We start from the raw sequence: 19,995 nt of genomic DNA, 5'->3' as shown, positions 1-19,995 counted from the left end.
GATATTGTGAAACAGGGGTGAGTGACTTACAAAACAGCAGTTAATCTAAAGTCTGTGTCAAAGCAGGCAAAGTAATCAAAGCGGCGCGATGAAGTGCCACATTTTTGTGATACTGCTGCTGATATGGATCGCGGAGTGTTCAGCACAAAACAGGTAAATTTAGGAAGAATGAAGTGTAATGCTTTAATGGCTGATGTCTACTCATTTTAACTGATATATATAATTAAATATAACTAAAGTTTTTGTCTTCAAACAATTTCATAACCTTACAAATGAAAAAAAAAAATCATATGTTGGTATTCCCATATTTATTTCCTAATAATCAACTTGACTTAATGTAAGATACGCTCAAATATGCAACACTGCAGATTGCATAGTTATCTAAAAATCAGATTATGTGAAACAGATTATTAAAAGATGTAATGTTCACTATCTTTCATTTTTGTGTGCAGATTCTTCATCTCAGGCCCGAAAGTCTTTCACGTGGGCGTTAATGAGAAAGTGTTTGTCCAGATGGGACCGGGTCACCTTAACAAACCTGTTAAGCTCTACCTGAAGGATGAGATCTCTAGTACTGTTGTGTCTGAGATGAAAACGGTTACGTGCACTAAAGAAGACAAGATTGAAATAGCTGAGCTCAAGGTATGCAGACTTCACACTCAAACAAAAAGCAAACAATAAAAGACAGGACTGAGATGTTACTACCCACTTTACCCTAACTTTATAATTTACATCTTTACAGCTAAACATGGATTCTTTGTTAAGATTGCCTCAATTTCCTTCTTACGTTATGCTCGTGGCAGAGAGCCAATCCTTCACACCCAACACGAAGCTAACAAGGGTTCTGGTGTCAAAACACAGGGGCTACATCTTCATTCAGACAGCTCAGCCAATTTATAACCCAACAGACAGAGGTAAAAACAAAGTAAAAGAAAATTAAATAATTCTACAGACTTTACCTAACAGTGATTATTTTGTGAAAAAGACATTTTATATTCCTTTTATGTTATCGTTCTTTTAGTGAATTACAGAATCTTCACTCTTGACCACACGATGAGGCCTCATGAGGAACCTGTCCACATATCAGTAATTGTGAGTTATAATTATTAATATTATATATTTTCTTTATAAATGTCTTTGGTAATACAAGTTTGAAAGACAGAAACATATTCACTCTTTCTTGTCTTGGTCTGTGTTTGGTCACTGTATGACAGAATGCTGCTGGAAATAGAATAATGAAAATCATGAAGATTGCAAAGGGAGGAGTACATCAAGACTCATTCCTCATACCTGACGTTTCTGAGTAGGTTACAAATTTCCAATGAAAGTGAAGATGTCAAGGAATTTTGACACTTACTGTACTTTGTTGTTCGTAAAGAACGGGTACTTGGAAGATTACTGCACACTATGAGGGTGATGAAGCAAATGCTGCCTTCAGAGAGTTCAAAGTTCAGAAATTTAGTAAGTTTACTATAAACTGATTCGTGCAATTGAGATCTTTTTTTTAAATTCACAGAAAGTATCTTTTGACTCTCATAACTTATTTACTAACTGTAGTTTTACCAAGCTTTGATGTGAACATCGTAATGGATCCGAAATATATTTTGCTGACCAACAAAGATCTTCAATTCACCATCTCAGCAATGTAAGTGCTAATTTTACTTCCATTAAACTAACTCTTTCTTTGCAAATTCATGTCAAGAAATGTTAAAAGCTAAGGCTTTGGCATTGGGGTGATTTTGTCAACATCTTATCAGCAGGATGACTTTTAACAAATAGAACAGTTTAACTGTTTAACCAAGTCATTACCTGACCAAGGGCTGCCAGTATTCAAATAAGCACACTCATGCAATGAAAAATGCAAAAAACGTAAGGGAATCTGCAAGTCTACTGTAGCACGATTTGAAAAATGAAATTAATGTCACATAATGACTCATTATGACACATGATGGTCCTTGCAGCCTCTGATCACTTACCAGGTGAAAACCTGAAGTTTGAGATTGGGCATTTTCTCTTCCATAATTATTTCCTTTGCAGTGAAAATAATAAAACTTTTTATTAACTTGGATTCAGCAACAAAAAATATTCACTGCTTGAGTCAGACCGTTTAATGCTTGGATTGACTGTCTCAAGTATAAATATACTATTGCATTTTTAGACTATCTTTGCTCCAGTTAACAGTTGTTTTCTTTAGGTACACACATGGTGAAAAAGTTAAAGGTGCTTATCACTGCCAGTTTGGATTTGTAAAAAAAGATGGCTTTGGCGGTCAGGAAATGACTTTTATCAAGGGACTGGAGCAGACCGGTTCGGTGAGGAAATCCATCCAAAATTCACAATGCAGCTAATTTTAAAATGAGTAACAAACTGCATGCCATTATTGTTTCATTTTATCAAAACTTCTCTGTTTCTTGCAGGTCAAAGATGGAAATGCAAAGGTTTCTCTTTTGTTTAATGAGACAAATGCAAAACTTCAGAGGCAGCTGAAAACAACCCTCTCTAAGATGCAGGAAAATGGAGATCGATTGTTTTTGAGAGTGTTTGTCACAAACATACAAAGTAAAGGAGACATTTACATTCATCAATATATCTGAGTTTGTTTTTGGTTATTTTATTTGAAATCATAGATATTAGAGAGTATTTAATTGTTGTAAACAATGTGGTTTCATATAGCAGTGCATAATACAGAATTTCTGGAGCTACATTTAATTATTGCATTTAATAAGTAAAAGTTCCAATATAATAAATCTATTGATAAACTCATTAAGACATGGAGAAATATTAATGCGACCTTTTATTTTTCTTGATAATACTGTGTACATTTTTTGGCCTAGGTGGTGAAATACAAGAGGCAGAAGTTTACCTGCGAATCTTCACCCACAAATACACGATAGACCTCTCTCGAACTCGATCTCATTTTATTCCTGGATATCCACTGGACGTGGTGGTATGTCTGAAACTAACACATGGGAATAGTTACACAAATTACTGGAATGATCTTTAATAAAACTTTTCTTTGTTTTTCATATAGGTGCTCGTGCGTCTGCCAGATGGCTCTCCAGCAGCTGGTGTGCCAGTAAATATTAATCTACCAACATCACAGCCTTGGGAAGGCACCACTGATCAAGACGGGGCACTGTTCAATACTTTTAATGTTCATGATAAAGCTGATATTACAGTTGAAGTTAGTATCCCCAACCTTATTCAAAGGTGTTGTTTAACAGATTTGATTCCAGTTTTAACTGTTTGTTCATCTGCCTCCAACAGGTTTCTACAAATGGATTACGAGAGAGAAAAATAATGCGACGTGCTTCCTCTCAACATGACAGCTACCTTTACATGACTTTTACCAGCAGGATCTACTCTGTGAATGAATTCCTTACCATAACATTCAACACCATCAACAGCCCACGCAGTGGATATATACACTACATGGTCAGAAATATCTGACTAAATGCAATATTGTGTATTCTCATAAAGGAGCAGCATTTTGTCTTGATTTTACACGTTTTAATTGTCTTTGTTTCAGGTCTTAAGCCGGGGAATTGTAGTAAACACCGGCTCACTCCCACTTGGTATATCAGCTAAACACCAACTGCAGATAACACATAATATGGTTCCATCGTTCCGTGTGATTGGCTACTATCACAACACTAACGGTCACGTCATAGCTGATTCAGTGTGGGTAGATGTCAGGGATGAATGTGAGCTAAATGTCAAGGTAAGTAAACAGAACAGATAAAAAAGTGCAGCACGAGCAGAGAAAACAAAACTATTTCAAATGTGTGCGCTGTAACTAATTTTTACTAACATTTAACTAATGGAGGTGTACAAACATTGCATATATTTAAATAATTTGGATTTTTAAATTGCCTACATCTACATGTATTTATATTGATATATTTATTTGATTTTGGTTTGAGAAGTCTATTTGTATTATTTGAATTTTCCTTCACTAAACAAAAAAAAAAATCCTGGTATATCTTAAATGTCTTAATTTAGGTACAACCCAAAGGTACCTTTGCACCTAACACACATTTAAAGATAGACTTTGATCTACATGGGAACAGCGCAAAAGTGGCTTTGCTGGCTGTGGATAAGGCCTTCTACGCTCTCAATGCTGACAATAAACTCACACCCAAACAGGTTACAGTCTCACACACTACTTTCATACTTATGGTATTTTTTGTAATTTATAGGTAATCATAGTAGTAAGTCTAAGCTTTTCTTCTCAATTGTCAGGTATTCTCTACTATGAACTCATATGATCTGGGTTGTTCCTATGGTGGTGGACCTGACTCAGCATCAGTTCTGTTAGACAATGGCTTGGCTTCTGTATCTAATGACCAGTTTCTGTGGAGAAAGGGTAAGAAAAAAAAGTTTTTCTTCATTTAGTTAAAGGAACATTAGGTAATTTTTTGAGGTTATTTAATTGATTAGTGTGTAATTATATCTTCTCCTTGAAACTTTTTTAATACATTATTGAAATAATCCAATAAAATATACATAGGAGCGGGCACAGCTCTGTGGAAGCCACCATGTCGTCCCACCATCCTGAATACAGTAGCTGAGATGGACAGGGCCTTTCTACTTGGTTTCGTTTTATGTATGCGATTAGAGACTAGCCATTTACGTAGTATTGCCTATTGCCTATAAATTTTATCAAGATCACAAAAAGCTCTTTCAAAGTTTATATGACTATTCAACATTTGTACTTTTATATCTATATCATGTCCTTTTCATAATGACTTTCTACTCCTACTTATCTGCTTCCTCCACAATTGCCCGGTCCTTTTTCATTTCCACCTCATTATCTTCCTCGCACCAATCCCCGTCTCTTTGAAGTCAGGACCCTAACACACAAAAATGTGAAGAAACATGCTTATTTCCTCTCGACATTGTTGTAGAGCTCTGTTATGCTATTTTAATGTAGTAAAATACCCTGTTTTTAGAAAGAAAACTAACAACCTCTGTTAATTAGTACCAAGGTGTTCTGAATGCCATAGCAGTTGTTACTTCATATTATTATGATATCTTTAGGTTATTTTCCTTTTTAAAATACAATGAGTGTCTTTTAAGGAATTGTATTTTATGTAGACTTCACTGTTTAAATAAAAAATTGTATTTTCTGACTTTGAGAATAAAGCTTCCATCAATCCAACCATAAACACAACACTTTCCCATCCATCCATCCATCCATACATACATACATCCACTCTCTTCCGCTTATCCTTTTCAGGGTCATGGGGGGGGGGGGGGGCTGCTGGAGCCTATCCCAGCTGTCTTAGAGCAAGAGGCAGCCTACTCCCTGGGCAGGTCGCCAGTCTATCACAGGGCTAACACATGAAAACAATCATTCACACTCACATTCATACCTGCATTCACATCTATGGGCAATTTAGTTTCCAATTAACCTATCCCCACTAACTGCATATCTTTGGACAGTAGGAAGAAGCACTTTCGCTTTTCCAAATTATTTCCTACAACAACAGCTAATAAATACGTATTACATTTTTTTATTCCATTCGAATCATTTTTCTGTTGCTTTCCTGCTTCTCTCCTACTACTAGATTTTGGTTGTAATTCTTCATTAACACGACAAAGACGCTCAGTGGACCTTCAACCCGAAATGATGGCCATGAGTAAGAAGATTCTAGTATTAAAACTTTGGTCTGATTGTATAAAATATTTTTTGCAAGAACATGCTAAATGTGTCTTTTATTTTCTTTAGAATTGAACTACACAGAGAAAGAGCTGCAAAACTGTTGTGTTTATGGATTTTCTCAAATCCCGATGGAACGAACATGTCGGGAAAGAGCTGATCGGGTCCTTCTAGTGAAAAAAAATCCAACTTGTGCTGAAGTGTTTTTAAAGTGCTGCCTTGAAGCGGAGCGTCTAAGACAAAAAAAGATCCAGGAAGAACTCCAAAAAGGATTTGGCAGGAGTGAGATGAAACTGACACTTTATGCTGACACTTTAAAAATCATCTTGAGTAGCATTTAATAGCTGTAGCTTAATTATCAAAGTCTGACTTTGACTGACTTTGACTTTTTCTGGCTTTTAGCTGCATCCGTTGCTGATATAGAGGAGTTCTTCTCAGAAACCTCTCAGTATATCCGAAGATATTTTCCTCCAAGCTTTGGTTTTGTGGAATTTGACGTCTCCAACAAAAAAAGGTAAGCATTTTTAATGTACCTTTAATATATATATATATATATACATATATGTGTGTGTGTGTAGACTACATGCCTTTGGAGCAGAGGATCGCATGTTCGATTCCCCCCTGGGGTGTCTGTATCCAGTAAGGGTCCTAAGGCTAGACCTCCCATGCTAAGCGAGCCTACCGCAGACATGAGCGAGACAGATAAATATGAGGCATACCGGCTTGGATGTTGCCCGGATGAACAAGGTCCGTGTCAGGTGTTGAGGAACCAGGGCACCCTGACGAGAAGTGGGCTACTGGAACAAGAAGGCATCGGTGGGCAAGAGACAAAAATAGGGCATTGTTGGAATGCTACTACACTAGTAACCCTTGTTGAAGGGGTTACATGAATAGGATGAGGGACCTATGGAATCTTCGATACCCAACATCCACAACGACGGCGAAACAACTAGCTCAGTGTTCCAACATACGAAAGAAGGGACGGCTCTCACAGCTAGAGATTGACGAGGTACAACACAAATGCTGAGCCAGGACGCCAAGTCAGGAGGGTGATATGATCAACCCCACCCGAGATTGGGTACCAAGCACCAAGTGCGATAGAAGAAGGATCGTTGAGTGCGAGAGGAAGTGACCTGAAAGATGGGATCATGGCCAAGCTTGAAACCTGAATCCCCCGTAGCCGGTTACCAAGTCTACGTGAAGTACCCTCAGAAGGTCTGTTAGACTATGTTAATGCAGCACTGTGGACGATACCTACAGCCACCATTACCGAGACTAACAAGCTGATCTACACCATGGCAGCAGTGATCAGTGAGATGCTTGGCTACAGCCACAAGGGGCAGTGCCCTCCATGGAGAAGGAGGCAAGAGGCTAAGATCAAGGTAGTAGGGAGGGAGGTTAGCCAACTATCGGAGCTATACAAGATCAACAGGAGTCTAAGAGCCTTCATCAGGTAACAGTGGTCCCAGTGGTAATCGGAGGACTAGGTGCGGTGACTCCCAAACTAGATGAGTGGCTCTAAAAGATCCCAGGAACAGCATCATGTGGGGTGGCTATGGCTCAGGTGGCAGAGCAGGTCAGCCACTAATCAGAAGGTCGGTGGTTCGATCCCAGGCTACCTCCTGGCTGCATGCCAAATATCCTTGGGCAAGATACTAACCCCATGTTTGCCTACTGGTGGTGGTCAAAGGGCCTGGTGGCGCCAGTGTCCGGCAGCCTCGCCTCTGTCAGTGCGCCCCAGGGCAGCTGTGGCTACAATGTAGCTTGCCATCACTAGTGTGTGAATGTGTGTGTGAATGACTGAATGTAGTGTGAAGTGCTTTGGGGTCCTTAGGGACTAGAAAAGCGCTATACAAATGCAGGCCATTTACCATTTTACATCGGAGATCTCTGTCCAGAAGCGCACAGTCCTAGGAACAGCTAAGATAACGCGCAGGACCCTCAAGCTCCCAGGCCTCTGGTAGAGGACCCGAGCTTGAAGGGGCGAGTGGGGAATTTTTTTTTTTTATATACACAAATCCATTTCCAGTCAAATACAGTTGTTCGATGCATAATGACACCATGCAGTTGCTTTGTTTATGTACTCATCTTAATTGTTATTGCTTGAATAATGTGTGATTATTTCACTTAAGCAGCTTATCTTTGAACCCCCGTATAAACTGTGTCATTTGTCTGATTGATTTGATTTAATTTGATTTCTCTTCATCAAAAACTCTTGTAGCTACCCATTGCCCCTTCCTGATTCCATCACCACATGGGAGATTCAGATTGTCACATTATCTCCATCCACAGGTAATCATTACTCTGTGCTTTATAAACACATCACAGATATTTGACTGGATCTCATTAACTGCAACTTACTTCTATTCTGTGTTTCACTCAGGTTTCTGTGTCGATAAGCCACTTGAGATCAGAGCCTTTAAGACGTCATTTGTGTCTCTGAGACTGCCTTCATTTGTGAAAAAATTTGAGCAGCTGTCAGTTTCACCTGTTATCTACAACTATGATGACTCCGAACTGCAGGTAGATTAACCTCAACATCAGCGCTGAGTGTCACTGGAAACAGTAACTACTTTGTGTGGAATAAGTAAAGATTTTTTTTGTCTTCTTGGACACCTGCATGTTCACAGGTGGCAGTGCACATGGAACAAACTGAAGGACTTTGCTCTCCTGGTTCAGCCACGAAATCATCTTATGTTAACATTACTCTTGCACCCCAATCCTCTCAGTTTGTCTCCTTCTCTGCTGTGCCCATGGTCGCTGGTTCAATACCCATCAAAATACGTCTCTATGATATGAAGAATAGCTTCGGAATAGATGCAATAGAAAAAACTTTGAATGTGCAGGTGAGTGAAATGTATAAGATACTTTTATGGCAGTCTGAGTTCCAAAAACAAGGCATACTATAAACTGGTTGTCTTCTATCTTATGTTGTAGAAAGAAGGATTAGAAAAGAGAGATCAAGAAACCAGTGTCCATAACTTAGATGGTGAGTGGGTTTGTATTTCTGATGGATAGTTTAATGTCAGTCATAGTTATTGTTCTCCTTTTTATACTTATCTCTGTTATGATAGGAAGAAGCACAAAGACTATAACTATTGACGGATCCTTACCAGATGACACAGTCCCTGACTCCAGCTCCAATATATTTGTTTCAGTAGAAGGTAGACACTGAGACACAGACATAAAATTTGTTGACTTTTAGAAATACCTGACATCTTATTATTTAATTTCTCTCATTCAACAGGGAATGGCTTTGGTGATTCATATGCAAGAAAGCTTCTTTCTACTGAAAGGGTTGCTGAAATGATTGTTTTGCCAACTGGATGTTTAGAGCAGACAATGTCAACACTGGGACCTACAGTTTTAGCTTTCCGGTACCTTGACTTGAGCAATCAGTGGTTTGAGCTGCCACCTAGCAGCAGAGAAGATGCTCTTAATAAACTTGAGCAAGGTAGGAAGACATGAAAAAATATCCTTATTAGGCGCTAAATATGCTACAAATTAAAATTGTTTTATAATTTATAGATTCACTGGTCAGTCCACATACAATTATTCGGATCTTAAAAAAGTTACCATTTGACCTCTCCGAAGGATTTCTTGAACAAATATTTTAGCATGAAGTTCACCTTAGTTTAATGATGTTAGAGCTGAGTTACAGGCTCTTGAAATATACTGTAGCTCAATTTAACCAGTCTCCTGTCCCACATGGTAATACAACACCATCAAGTATACACAGCATGCACTTTTTAAAAAAAGTTTTCTCTAGTGACTTATCAGAAAGCAAGTAAAACATTAAGGATGTGAGTGCTTTTTTCTGTACTCTGCATCATTAAATTGGTAAAGTTTTGCTCAATAGTAATTGAAGAACAAATCCTAATGAACAAATACAGGACTTTTTAGATTATTATTTTTGGATTGGGTGCATAATAAACCAAAAATGGAGCTTGAATGTGTTTTTAGCTCAAAAGATTTCATGTGTTTTCATCTCCTGTAGTTCAGAAGCTATGAGGACTCAAATATGTTGGAAAAAATTATGCAAACAAAAAAGATTACAATTTTTGACTGTGGTAAAAATCAATAGAATAAAGGTAAAAAAAATAAATACATAACCTTATTAAATATGTTAAAGTTATTGTAAAAAAAAAATCATACTTGAAATGCACTGAAATGCACTCACAAATTTTTTTATGGAATAACTTTCTGTGTTTTAATTAGGGGAAAAGTCAGTTTTGTGTCACAAATCATCACTATGCTTGTATTTCGCCTTCGTGATTCATATATGTATTCATATATATATAGTAATGAACTGACACTTTTATAAGCACAGTGTACTTTTTTGCTAGGCAGTAAACACATCACAAGCTATAGAAGGCATGATGGAGCCTATGGTACATTGAGTTATGTGCCATCGAGTAATTGGTGAGTATGGGTTTATATAACTCTTCTTTAGTTTTGGATGTAAAGTAGTAATTTGAATCTCACTTTATATTTATATTTTAAAATCTCCATTATGAATAATAATGAATCAACCTTTTCACTTTGTTTTTTCATGTTCTCAGGGTGACTGCTCTTATAGTAAAAATGTTTTCATTTGTGACTCAGCGTCAGACTAATGAAGAACGGAAGAACGTCAGATTAGGAGAAGACATCAGAAGATCAGTCAGTTACTTGCTCTCAGTCCAGAAACATGATGGGTCATTCAGTGACCCAAATCCTGTGCTACACAAAGGAACCCTGGTAAATTCTCGCAAAATAAATGTATTGTGCATATTAGAACTAGGGGTGCAACGATACTCATATCGATATTGAACCGTTCGATACAGTGCTGTCGGTTCGGTAAGCATATGTATCGAACAATACAAAATTTTTAATTTATTTTATCAACTTTTCTTCTGACGATGCTGTCCGTGTTGAGAGCTCAGTGGATCTGCGTTCGACTACTCCGCCTAGGCTGCACTGTTGAGCGCAGATCCACTGAGCACAGCGCAAGCTAGCAAGACAGAAGCTAAGCTCATTGCAAAATGGCAAATTGAACCTCCCCCACCCTCATTCAGATCTGGCCTTTGGAACTATTTTGGTCTTTTTTTTTTATTATTATTATTATTGTATCTTTATTTCAGACATATACAGAAAAAAAACAATATGTACACAAGTACACATACTTACATTTACAAATATGAATATATATGTAAATACACACATATGTATGGGGCGCCGTTTGTAAAGTGAAAAATGCTGAAATTAACGGCAACATTTTTCCACATTGTGCTCAGATAAAACCAAAAAGAAAATAAATAAAACAAAACAGAGTCTTCATGTGAAGTATGACCCTGAAGGTAAGCGCATCATGGACAAAAGTAAAACAGTATGTCGGATGTGCCACGCAATGCTCAATTACATGGGTGGGAACTACTGGCTCGTTAATGTGTTGGCCGTCCAGCCCCAAGCACGGGGCGATCCGCGGTAGCTCGTTAACGGAGATTTGCCGTGTTGTGGCGTTAACGTCATTTCAGATTAATGCTGACAGCACTAGTGGGAACACAATTAATATGACTGCACATTGACTCCGACATCATCCTAGTGCAAAGACAAGTGGAAGCAGACAAAAACAACAAGCCTGCATGCTACAAACTTTACCAGAGTCATTTAGACAGCCGTTAGCACATGATTCCCCTTATGGGGACCTGATATGTTTAATATGCTGCTGAGAATATAGCCCAGAAGAAGCGTATAGTATAGCTTTTATTTTGGAAAGAGCCATTTCTCTGTAATAAACTCTCTTTTCCAAAGATGAGTGATTCCTCAATCAGATAGATTTTTTTTTATTACTTTGTTCTTTCAGCAACATTAAATTTAAAAACTGTACTTTTGAGTTAAAATATATATTTATAATTTTAATAAATGACAAATTAAAAAAGCATAAAAAATTTTGGTATCGAAAAAATATTAAACCGTGACACCAAAGTATCGAACCGAACCCTGAATTTTGTATATCGTTGCACCCCTAATTAGAACATTAGGGGTATAAACAGATGACAAATTAAAGGAAAAGTCATAAAGCCTTGGTTGGCCCATTTCCATCCTGATGGCAGCGGTTTCTTTGCAATAGTCATCATCTTTAAATCTAACTAAAACACAAAAAGAAGGGAATATTTTTGGAAGAAGAACATACTATTTTACTATCAGAGCTCCAGACACTGGTCGAGTCAATGCTAAGTTACATTAAAGCTGTTCTGGCAGCATGTGATGGGCCAATGCACTGCATTTTATAATGTTCATTCTTTTCCTTTAATTTGTCTCCCATTTAGATCTAAATACAACAAACCAAAATACAGTGATCTGAGTGCAACTTTATATCTGTGTGTTTAATCTAGATAGACAAAGACCAAGATGCATCAGTGACTGCTTTCATAACTCTTGCACTGTACCGGTCTGTCGAATTTCTCCAGCCTGATATGCAAAATAAAGTGGTGAGTGGTGATATTAAAAACCAACTGTACTTTTTTTACTAGTTTTGACTACAAGTGGGTAATTGTAGTCAGTCTGGTATCTGAGTCCAGACTGCAGTCCAGACAGCATTTAAATGATAAACTCTGATGGAATATTACACAAAAGAGAAAAATAACCAAAGCATATGCCAAATTTCCTGCTTTTGTAGTGGTGAGCACGCTCACAAATGATCAGTTATTCCGGTGCATTTAATTAGAAGCACTAGGTTGCTACTTACCTTCCTAATTCCTATGAAAGGTGTCAGGATGTACTTAGTGTTTCACCTGCAGGGAGTCCTGTGAAAAACGTTCTATATATTAGCATTACTGTTGCTATTTAGATAAAACAGGACATTCATCAGGTTCGGGGACACAAAATAATTGATGCTACATTGAGAATTGTTAATTTTTATTTGCCACAGTTAGCCCATAAGTCACAACAAATATGAGCAAAAAATAATTCACCACCTTCATGTTATTCTCTTCCAGAGACCAAGTATTTCCTCTTCAACATCATATCTCCAGTCACTCGCAGTGGAGCTGCAGCATCCCTATGCTGTCGCCATTACAGCCTATTGCCTCTCAGTGTGCATGCCAAATACAACAGATCATTCACATATATGGAAAAAAGTGGAAGCAGCGGCTATTAAAGGTATGTCCAGTACAAGAAAATGAGTGTGGGCACTATACATACAATAATCTATTACTATGACCAAATTATATGTGCTGTCTCTTCCTATATTATCATATAATGTCTAATTTTTGTATAATTATTCTGTTTGTTTTTTTTTATTAGGAACGAATGACTGCTATTTTTGGGCAGTTAATGACAGCCCAAAGCTGGATGCTATCACAATAGAGACGACAGCCTACGTCCTTCTAACTGCTGTTCAGCTTGGGCATATAAACTGGGCAGAGAGAGCAGCCTGTTGGTTAAACTCCAGAGAAAACTATTATGGAGGCTTCAAGTCAACACAGGTGATTAGGCTAGAGCTGGAGAATCCATCTTTGTGTGGAACTCCTGTTTCCCCTGTTGTTTAACACCATTTATTCACTGTCAGGGAAGACATGTCAACCATTATATTATTAAGAATTCTTACCATTCCCAGGATACGCTCATGGCCCTGGAAGCCCTCGCAGAGTACGAGTTAAAAAAGCCTCCCAGTCCAGAACCAAAACTGAAAGCAGATTTCACCTCTGCTGGAAGGAATGAAATTGTAACACTTCAACTAGAAAATAAGAAGGAAAAAGTAGAGACCAGCCTGAAGGTATCATAAAGCAATGCGCTCAGACATATCTGTATAAGATGAAACCCCCTTCTAATTTTTTTTCTGTTGCCCTAGAAATTTACAGGGAACAACATCACCGTGCATCTGACTGGAAAAGGAGAAATTAAGCTTAAAGTATGTTGGATTCACATCTTTGATTTGTATATTATCAATCAGATCTATAATTGACTCTAAATGTCCCTTGTAGATTGTTAAGGCTTACCATTTATTGGAACCCAAGGATGAATGTGACCAGGTGTCTATCAGTGTCAGAGTGGAGGGGAAAGTGAAGTACACTGGTGAGATTTGTAAATGCTAACAAATCACAACTACTGATAAAAGGCACACACTTACATTAATCTTTGTCTATCTAGCTCCGATATTAGAAAATTATGAATACTATGACTACGATGATGCAAAACAAGACCAGGAAGACCTGGGACGAACAGCCATTGAGGGGTCTGATGCTCACACCCGATACAGGAGAGAGATTGATAATAACTTCAGTCCAAATGAGGCTGTTACCTACACTGTCTGTGTCAGGTTAGTTAAATGAGATCCAGTAAATTCATATTTACTTTTCATGAATATGAATTCAGAGTATGAGCTGTGCAGTTCAAAAAACAAACAAAAAAAAAAACATTTCCTGATCAATGTCTTTCTCAATGTCCTTTTGTTTTTTGTATTCATGGTCATAGTAAGAAGAGGAATCTTACAGGAATGGCCATTGCCGATATTACATTATTGAGTGGATTTGAGGCTAAAACGGAGGACCTGGATAAGGTTGGTATTCTTCACCATTACTCCCATTACAAAGTAAGAGAAGATTTTCTAGACATGTGCAAATCTTGATGCCACAGCAATTATTTACGCTGAAGGGGAATTGCACGTGGTGTGCTTCATTTTAACATTCTTTGAGGCAATATTTGTCAGAGTTGCACTGTGACATAAATACAAGTGCTGGGGTGTCATTCTGATAATTAGAAATTACAAAAATGTAAAAAATAAACATAAAATAAGACAAGAAGCCTATATGGAAGGTTCGATCCTGTATAAACTGCATTATACTACTTCCAAGTAAGTTCGTCATACTCAGGAAACTAACATTAGTAATCAGACTTAGTGGTTACATAAAAGGTGGTTATCAGCTGGTGTTTTCAGCATGAGAACATGAAATCATCCCACAGCAGTGTGTAACCGGGCTGCTGACCAACATGAGGACGAGGTGCCAGGCTTTTATAGCTGTGTATGGTTCTTCCACATGGTGCTGGAGCCCATATTGTGAAACAAATGAATTAAGATGCAAACATGTCTTGTTGCTTCACACTTCAATGTGAAGCAACCCAAACAAGAGTCAACAGGAGTATAAGCTGTTTGGCATTGGCAGAGCAACCCACATACTCAACTGTGATGCTTAACCCATAAGGCATTTTAGAATAGAATAGAATAGAATAGAATAGAATAGAATTCAACTTTATTGTCATTGCACATGTCACAGGTACAGGGCAATGAAATGCAGTTTGCTTTAGCCATGATATAGATATATTACAATATATATTAGCAATAATATAGATATGTAAGTGTATTACAGAAATGGGTCTATTATGGGTATGTTATAATGTACACAGTATGAAGTATGTTATGAATATTCTATAACTATAAGTATGTACAGACTATGAACAGGATATAAATATGAAATAAAAAAAACTATACAGAAATCTGAGGTATACAGTTATACAGAAATGTGAACTATGCAGGTTATAAACAGTTTTAGGATTAAAAATTATGGTATGTACAGAATGATTATTTACACAGAACTATACATATATATTTTGCTTACAAATGTGGCGCCATTTAAGGGTAAAACACAGGCTTTCTGGCAGTATTAGATTTCTTGTCAAGAAGTATTGTTACAAAAAAGAAAAAACTGACCAAACACAAATGATCTTACTTTTTGTGCTAAGTTTAAAAACACAATTGATAACCTTAATAAGATGTTTTTGCAAATTTACAGTAAACAAATACAAGCCTTTAGTTTTCTCTGTTAAAGAGAGAAAACTTATGAAAAAAATGTATTTAGTCTTTAGATCTTTTCTTTATCTATGTGTGAAGTTATTTTAAGTTAGCTATATTTAACATACAGAAATCTCATTTAACTCAAGAAAAAAATATTTTGTGGTTTCAAAGAGCACATCAAAAATATTATAATAAAAGTTACATGTGAAACTGGAATGACCTGTACTCACACTGAAACTTCAGAAGATTCTTTTTTTCTGCTAAAATGCAAAATTGTTTAATTCTTTTTTTCCCCAGTTAAAAGATTCACCTGAACATTACATTGACCATTATGAGACGTATTTTGGAAGACTTCTGATTTACTTCAACGAGGTATGGATGAATTCAGGTTATGGAAAATAAATGTGCTTGTCAAATGTTAGATTTACTTTTTTATCTCTGTGAAGGTGAAAGAGGATGAGGAATGTATTAGTTTTGAAGCTAAACAACTGGTACCAGTTGGGCTTCTACAGCCTGCTCCAGCCACATTCTATGATTATTATGAACCAGGTAAGACTGTCGTTCTTTCTTTCTCTCTTTATACAAACACATATGCGATCTCTTTTATTGAATAGGACTTCATAAATAGTACTATGTGTTTTTCTTACAGACAGAAAGTGTACTGTGTTCTACGCTGCACCACAAAGAAGCAAGATGGTATCCAAACTGTGTTCAGAGGACGTGTGCGAATGCGCAGAAAGTACAAAAAAAATTTAGTACACTACAATGACACCCCCAAATCTAAAACGGCCGTCTAAAATCAAAATAAAAACTGAATCCAATGATTTTCAGATTTCATAAAGTCATATTTTATTCAAAATAAAACTGAAAAGATATTAAATGTTTAAACTGCTTAAAATGTTTAAAAAAAATAGCCCATTTTTAATTGAAAGGCAGCAACGCATCTCAAAAAACAAAAGTCTGTAAATTTCTGTATATGTCTGAAATAGCGCTGGACTTTTGAGAGATGAATGTTGTCCAATTCTTGTTTGATACAGGACTTGAGATGCTCGACACTTGTGGGTCTTTTTTGTCATATTTTACATTTTGTCAAGCACCAAATGTTTTCTCTTGGGCAGAGGTCTGGACTACAGGCAGACTAGTTGAGCACCCAGGCTCGTTACTAAAATATCATGTTTCTTAACTTGATGCTTTGTATGGTTTTACATTGTCTTGCTGAAATATGCAAGACCTTCCCTGATATATATTGCCTGGATAGCAGCATATGTTGCTCCACAATGCATACAGACCTTTCAGAATTGAGGGTGCCTTTCGAGATGTGCTAATATATGACTTTGATGAAGCCAACAGCTGTATTCACAGAAAAGTGATCCTGAGTCCATGCTGGGACTTCCATAACAGAAACATGTCTGTTTTTAATTTTATGTAATTTTGTGTAAAAAACAATCAAAAAAATATAAGTGTCTTGACTTTTTTAAAATCTTTTTATAGGACCCTGTCATACCCTACAAAAAACATTTGATCCAAGACAAAAAATTTGGAAGGTTACCCGTGTCCAACATGCTTGCTCCTTCCCTATCGTAGATTACGGTCAGTATTCTAAACAAGACATTTACGTGAAAAGAATCAAATATTAACTGTTTGCTAGTTAGCTTGTTAGCATTTTTGGGGGTGTTAATCACTGCATTATTTCTATATTTGTTTTGTATTCCAGCATACATCGTTGAGGTCTCCAGTATTTCTGTGAAGAGTAACTTTGAGTTGTACACCACTCTTATAATTGAGGTTCTCAAATCGAGTAAGTGAACTATTGTTGCCTTTCATTATGTTTATTTGAAGACTTTCTTTAAATATAATAATTATAATCCTTCTACTAGATAACGATGTGTTGGTGAGTAAGAACTCTGTCCGAGTGTTTGCTAAGAGGGTTCACTGCAAAGGAAAACTAGACATGGGAAAACAGTATCTCATCATGGGCAAAGATGGCACCACAAAAGATACAAGTGGAATGTAAGTATATCAGGGATATTAAGGAAAGATTTCAGAGAACGATTCTCTCTTCATTGCTTTCTTCTTTTTATAGGATGCAGTATCTGCTGGAATCAAACACGTGGGTTGAAAAAAAGCCTTCAGAAGAATGTAGTAAAAGTGCTAATAGAAAGTCTTGTAGGCATTTTAATGACTTTGTACAAGAGTACATGATAGATGGCTGCAGACAGTGAAACAAACTGCTTTCACTGTCATTTTAATGGAGCTTGATTAAATGACTTTCCCATCAGATACACGATTAGCATGAGTGCTTAGAGCTTTTGTTGTTTTTCTTATACTTTTTGGCTTATTCTACTACCACCTCACAGTACATAGCTATACATGTATGCTCTGCATCTATCTAGCTACCTATAAATCAAAATGATAAAACCTTGAAACATATACAGTAAGTACAGTAAGACATTGGTAGACATACTGAGTGTGACTCCATCACTTTGAAATGTAATCTTTCATATGCAAAACAATGGTCTGTGTTTCATGTTAAATAAAAACATCTTCATGCTATAGAGAATATGTCATTGTTTGCATAATATTCATTTTATAACTTAAAATGAAACAGAAGCAACTGGGTAAAAAGAAACACAGTGGGCCCAAACATGTATGTCTGCACTTTCATATTTTTTCCCAGAAGTGTGATTCAGTGTGGTTTGATTTAGGTTTCTGTCGAATATATTTGTTTTTATGTTTTTTTTCTTCTTTTTACTGCAGCAAAGGCTCTGAGAGGGGTCTCTGTACTCAGTGTAATTCCAGTCACCCCCTCACGATATAACATCTGCAGGTTGAGGAGAAAAGGGGAGGAGGGGGTGGCTTTTAGTGCACGAGTCCATTGCTGCTCATGGATTTGCACACTGACAAGATATGGTTCAATCATCTCTTCACAAGCATTAAATTTGATCTGTAGTCCCTAAAATGTGGTCATATTACACAAATGCAACATGGAGTACTCTGTGCAGTTATATAACTTGCAGGTAATGCAGAGGGGCGGGGAGAAAACCAGAGGTGCCGGGTTGCACGGTGAAGTGGCTGAGAACAAGCAAAGGCTTATGTGCTTATATTATTCTAATCTCTGAGTCCAGGTCCAATGTAAGCAACACAGCGCACTGACCATAACTTCAATCACAACCAGATCAATGTGCGCACTGTTTCAGCCTCACCATTAGACATTTCATTAAATCTGAACCAATAAAAGTTAAATAAATAGTCTGACTTCAGCATCGCATATTTTCATCTCGAGATTGCTTTGGTGTGCTGTGAGCTGCCAACAACACATTTTAAAAAGATGGGGGTTTTTTTTCTTGTCGAAGTAAGCAGTGGCTTGTCGTGACCGAACAGTTTCGACATGAGTTTTCGTATAATGACGTAAACCAAAGAACACTTGATTTACGCAACGCAATAAGTTATTCTCACAACAACAACTGATTGAAGTGCAGTTGAAAAATAAAGTGTTTATTTTTGGTAGATTTGTGTATTGCCCAAAGGGATTTACTGTAAATGTACATTTTCCATTCCAAGTACAATCTGACCTGCTCTGGCCTATGAAATGTGCTTGAGCAACATCTGGGAACAGCTCTGGGGGAAATTTGAAGTGTGCTCATATAATCAGGTGTATTTTCTCAGGTGTGCATTTGCCATAGGTGTTGATGGCACGTCTATAACCATTTTTTTTTTCCAAAGGCCAAGAGAGGGTCAGCAGTTTGAGGGTGGTCTACGATGTCGAGCGGCGTAAAAGGCACAGGTGTTTCAGGACGGTGCCGCAAGATAAAGCGGGACCCCCCACTTAGCAGTCCATGCTGCGCTGTCTTTTTGTTTTTCACTTTGTTTAGCATGATTTGTTCTGTTAACAGGATAAAACTTTGCCACAGAAGGTGGATAGGGGAATACCACTCAGCTTCTTCAGTTTCAGTTTTCAAATCAACATACGCATCTGAAAAAGAATATACCTGACTTTCCCATTACTTTGTTACTGGTTTATTTGACTTCTGTGACTCAGAGATTAATTTATAGACAGACAGGAAAGTGTGTATGTATCTGTAAAATGGCTCATAGAAACCAGTTAATTAGGTAAATGTGTATATGCATGTGTAGCCTTGCTTGTATACTTATACATGCAGTGTAACCATTCCTGGCTTTCCCACACTACATGTTAATTGTTTTGACTGTATCCTTGCCCTTTAGGTTATGTGATTACATTTTTGTAATCTAACAAAAGAAGCTACAATTTAACAATTACAGCTGTAAAAACACACAGTGGTGTTAATATAACTCAATTCCATAGATCCGAATGCCTCAGAAGACTGCTGCTGTTCAGTCTTATAGCTTTCTCCTCCCAAAGGCAGGGCGCAAGTATGCTTCTGTTTGTTTGTCTGTCTGTTTATATTGAGTATCGAGTAATAATAATGTGTTATTGAGTAATATATCATATGAAAGGGCATTAAAAGAACAGACTTCAAAGTTTTTCAGGGATGCCCTACGGCGCTACAATCACACCATAAAGTGTTACAAACTCAAA

The 19,995-nt window shown here is 37.2% G+C and overlaps 1 protein-coding gene across 1 annotated transcript; it reads left to right on the top strand.

The window, feature by feature from the left end:
* LOC113031953 (complement C4-B-like) lies at positions 1 to 17,999 on the top strand. Its single transcript, XM_026184519.2, has 41 exons — positions 1 to 153; positions 453 to 642; positions 743 to 914; positions 1,022 to 1,092; positions 1,215 to 1,303; positions 1,379 to 1,461; positions 1,558 to 1,645; positions 2,195 to 2,312; positions 2,418 to 2,559; positions 2,835 to 2,947; positions 3,032 to 3,184; positions 3,268 to 3,435; positions 3,530 to 3,721; positions 4,003 to 4,146; positions 4,243 to 4,366; positions 5,571 to 5,642; positions 5,732 to 5,944; positions 6,065 to 6,176; positions 7,884 to 7,954; positions 8,046 to 8,185; positions 8,293 to 8,508; positions 8,600 to 8,651; positions 8,737 to 8,826; positions 8,910 to 9,116; positions 10,009 to 10,084; positions 10,225 to 10,402; positions 12,040 to 12,135; positions 12,643 to 12,805; positions 12,950 to 13,131; positions 13,263 to 13,421; positions 13,497 to 13,556; positions 13,630 to 13,720; positions 13,796 to 13,964; positions 14,120 to 14,204; positions 15,735 to 15,809; positions 15,884 to 15,986; positions 16,087 to 16,176; positions 16,929 to 17,027; positions 17,152 to 17,235; positions 17,315 to 17,447; positions 17,521 to 17,999. The coding sequence occupies exons 1-41, from the start codon at positions 89 to 91 to the stop codon at positions 17,657 to 17,659; spliced, it is 5,067 nt and encodes a 1,688-aa protein (XP_026040304.1). The 5' UTR covers positions 1 to 88; the 3' UTR covers positions 17,660 to 17,999.
* The last annotated feature ends 1,996 nt before the right edge of the window (positions 18,000 to 19,995 follow it).

Source organism: Astatotilapia calliptera, chromosome 11 (genome assembly GCF_964374335.1).
Source record: "Astatotilapia calliptera chromosome 11, fAstCal68.1, whole genome shotgun sequence".
NCBI lineage: Eukaryota > Metazoa > Chordata > Actinopteri > Cichliformes > Cichlidae > Astatotilapia > Astatotilapia calliptera.
The sequence above is the reverse complement of the archived record's forward strand: the minus strand, read 5'-3'. Positions and strand labels throughout refer to the sequence as shown.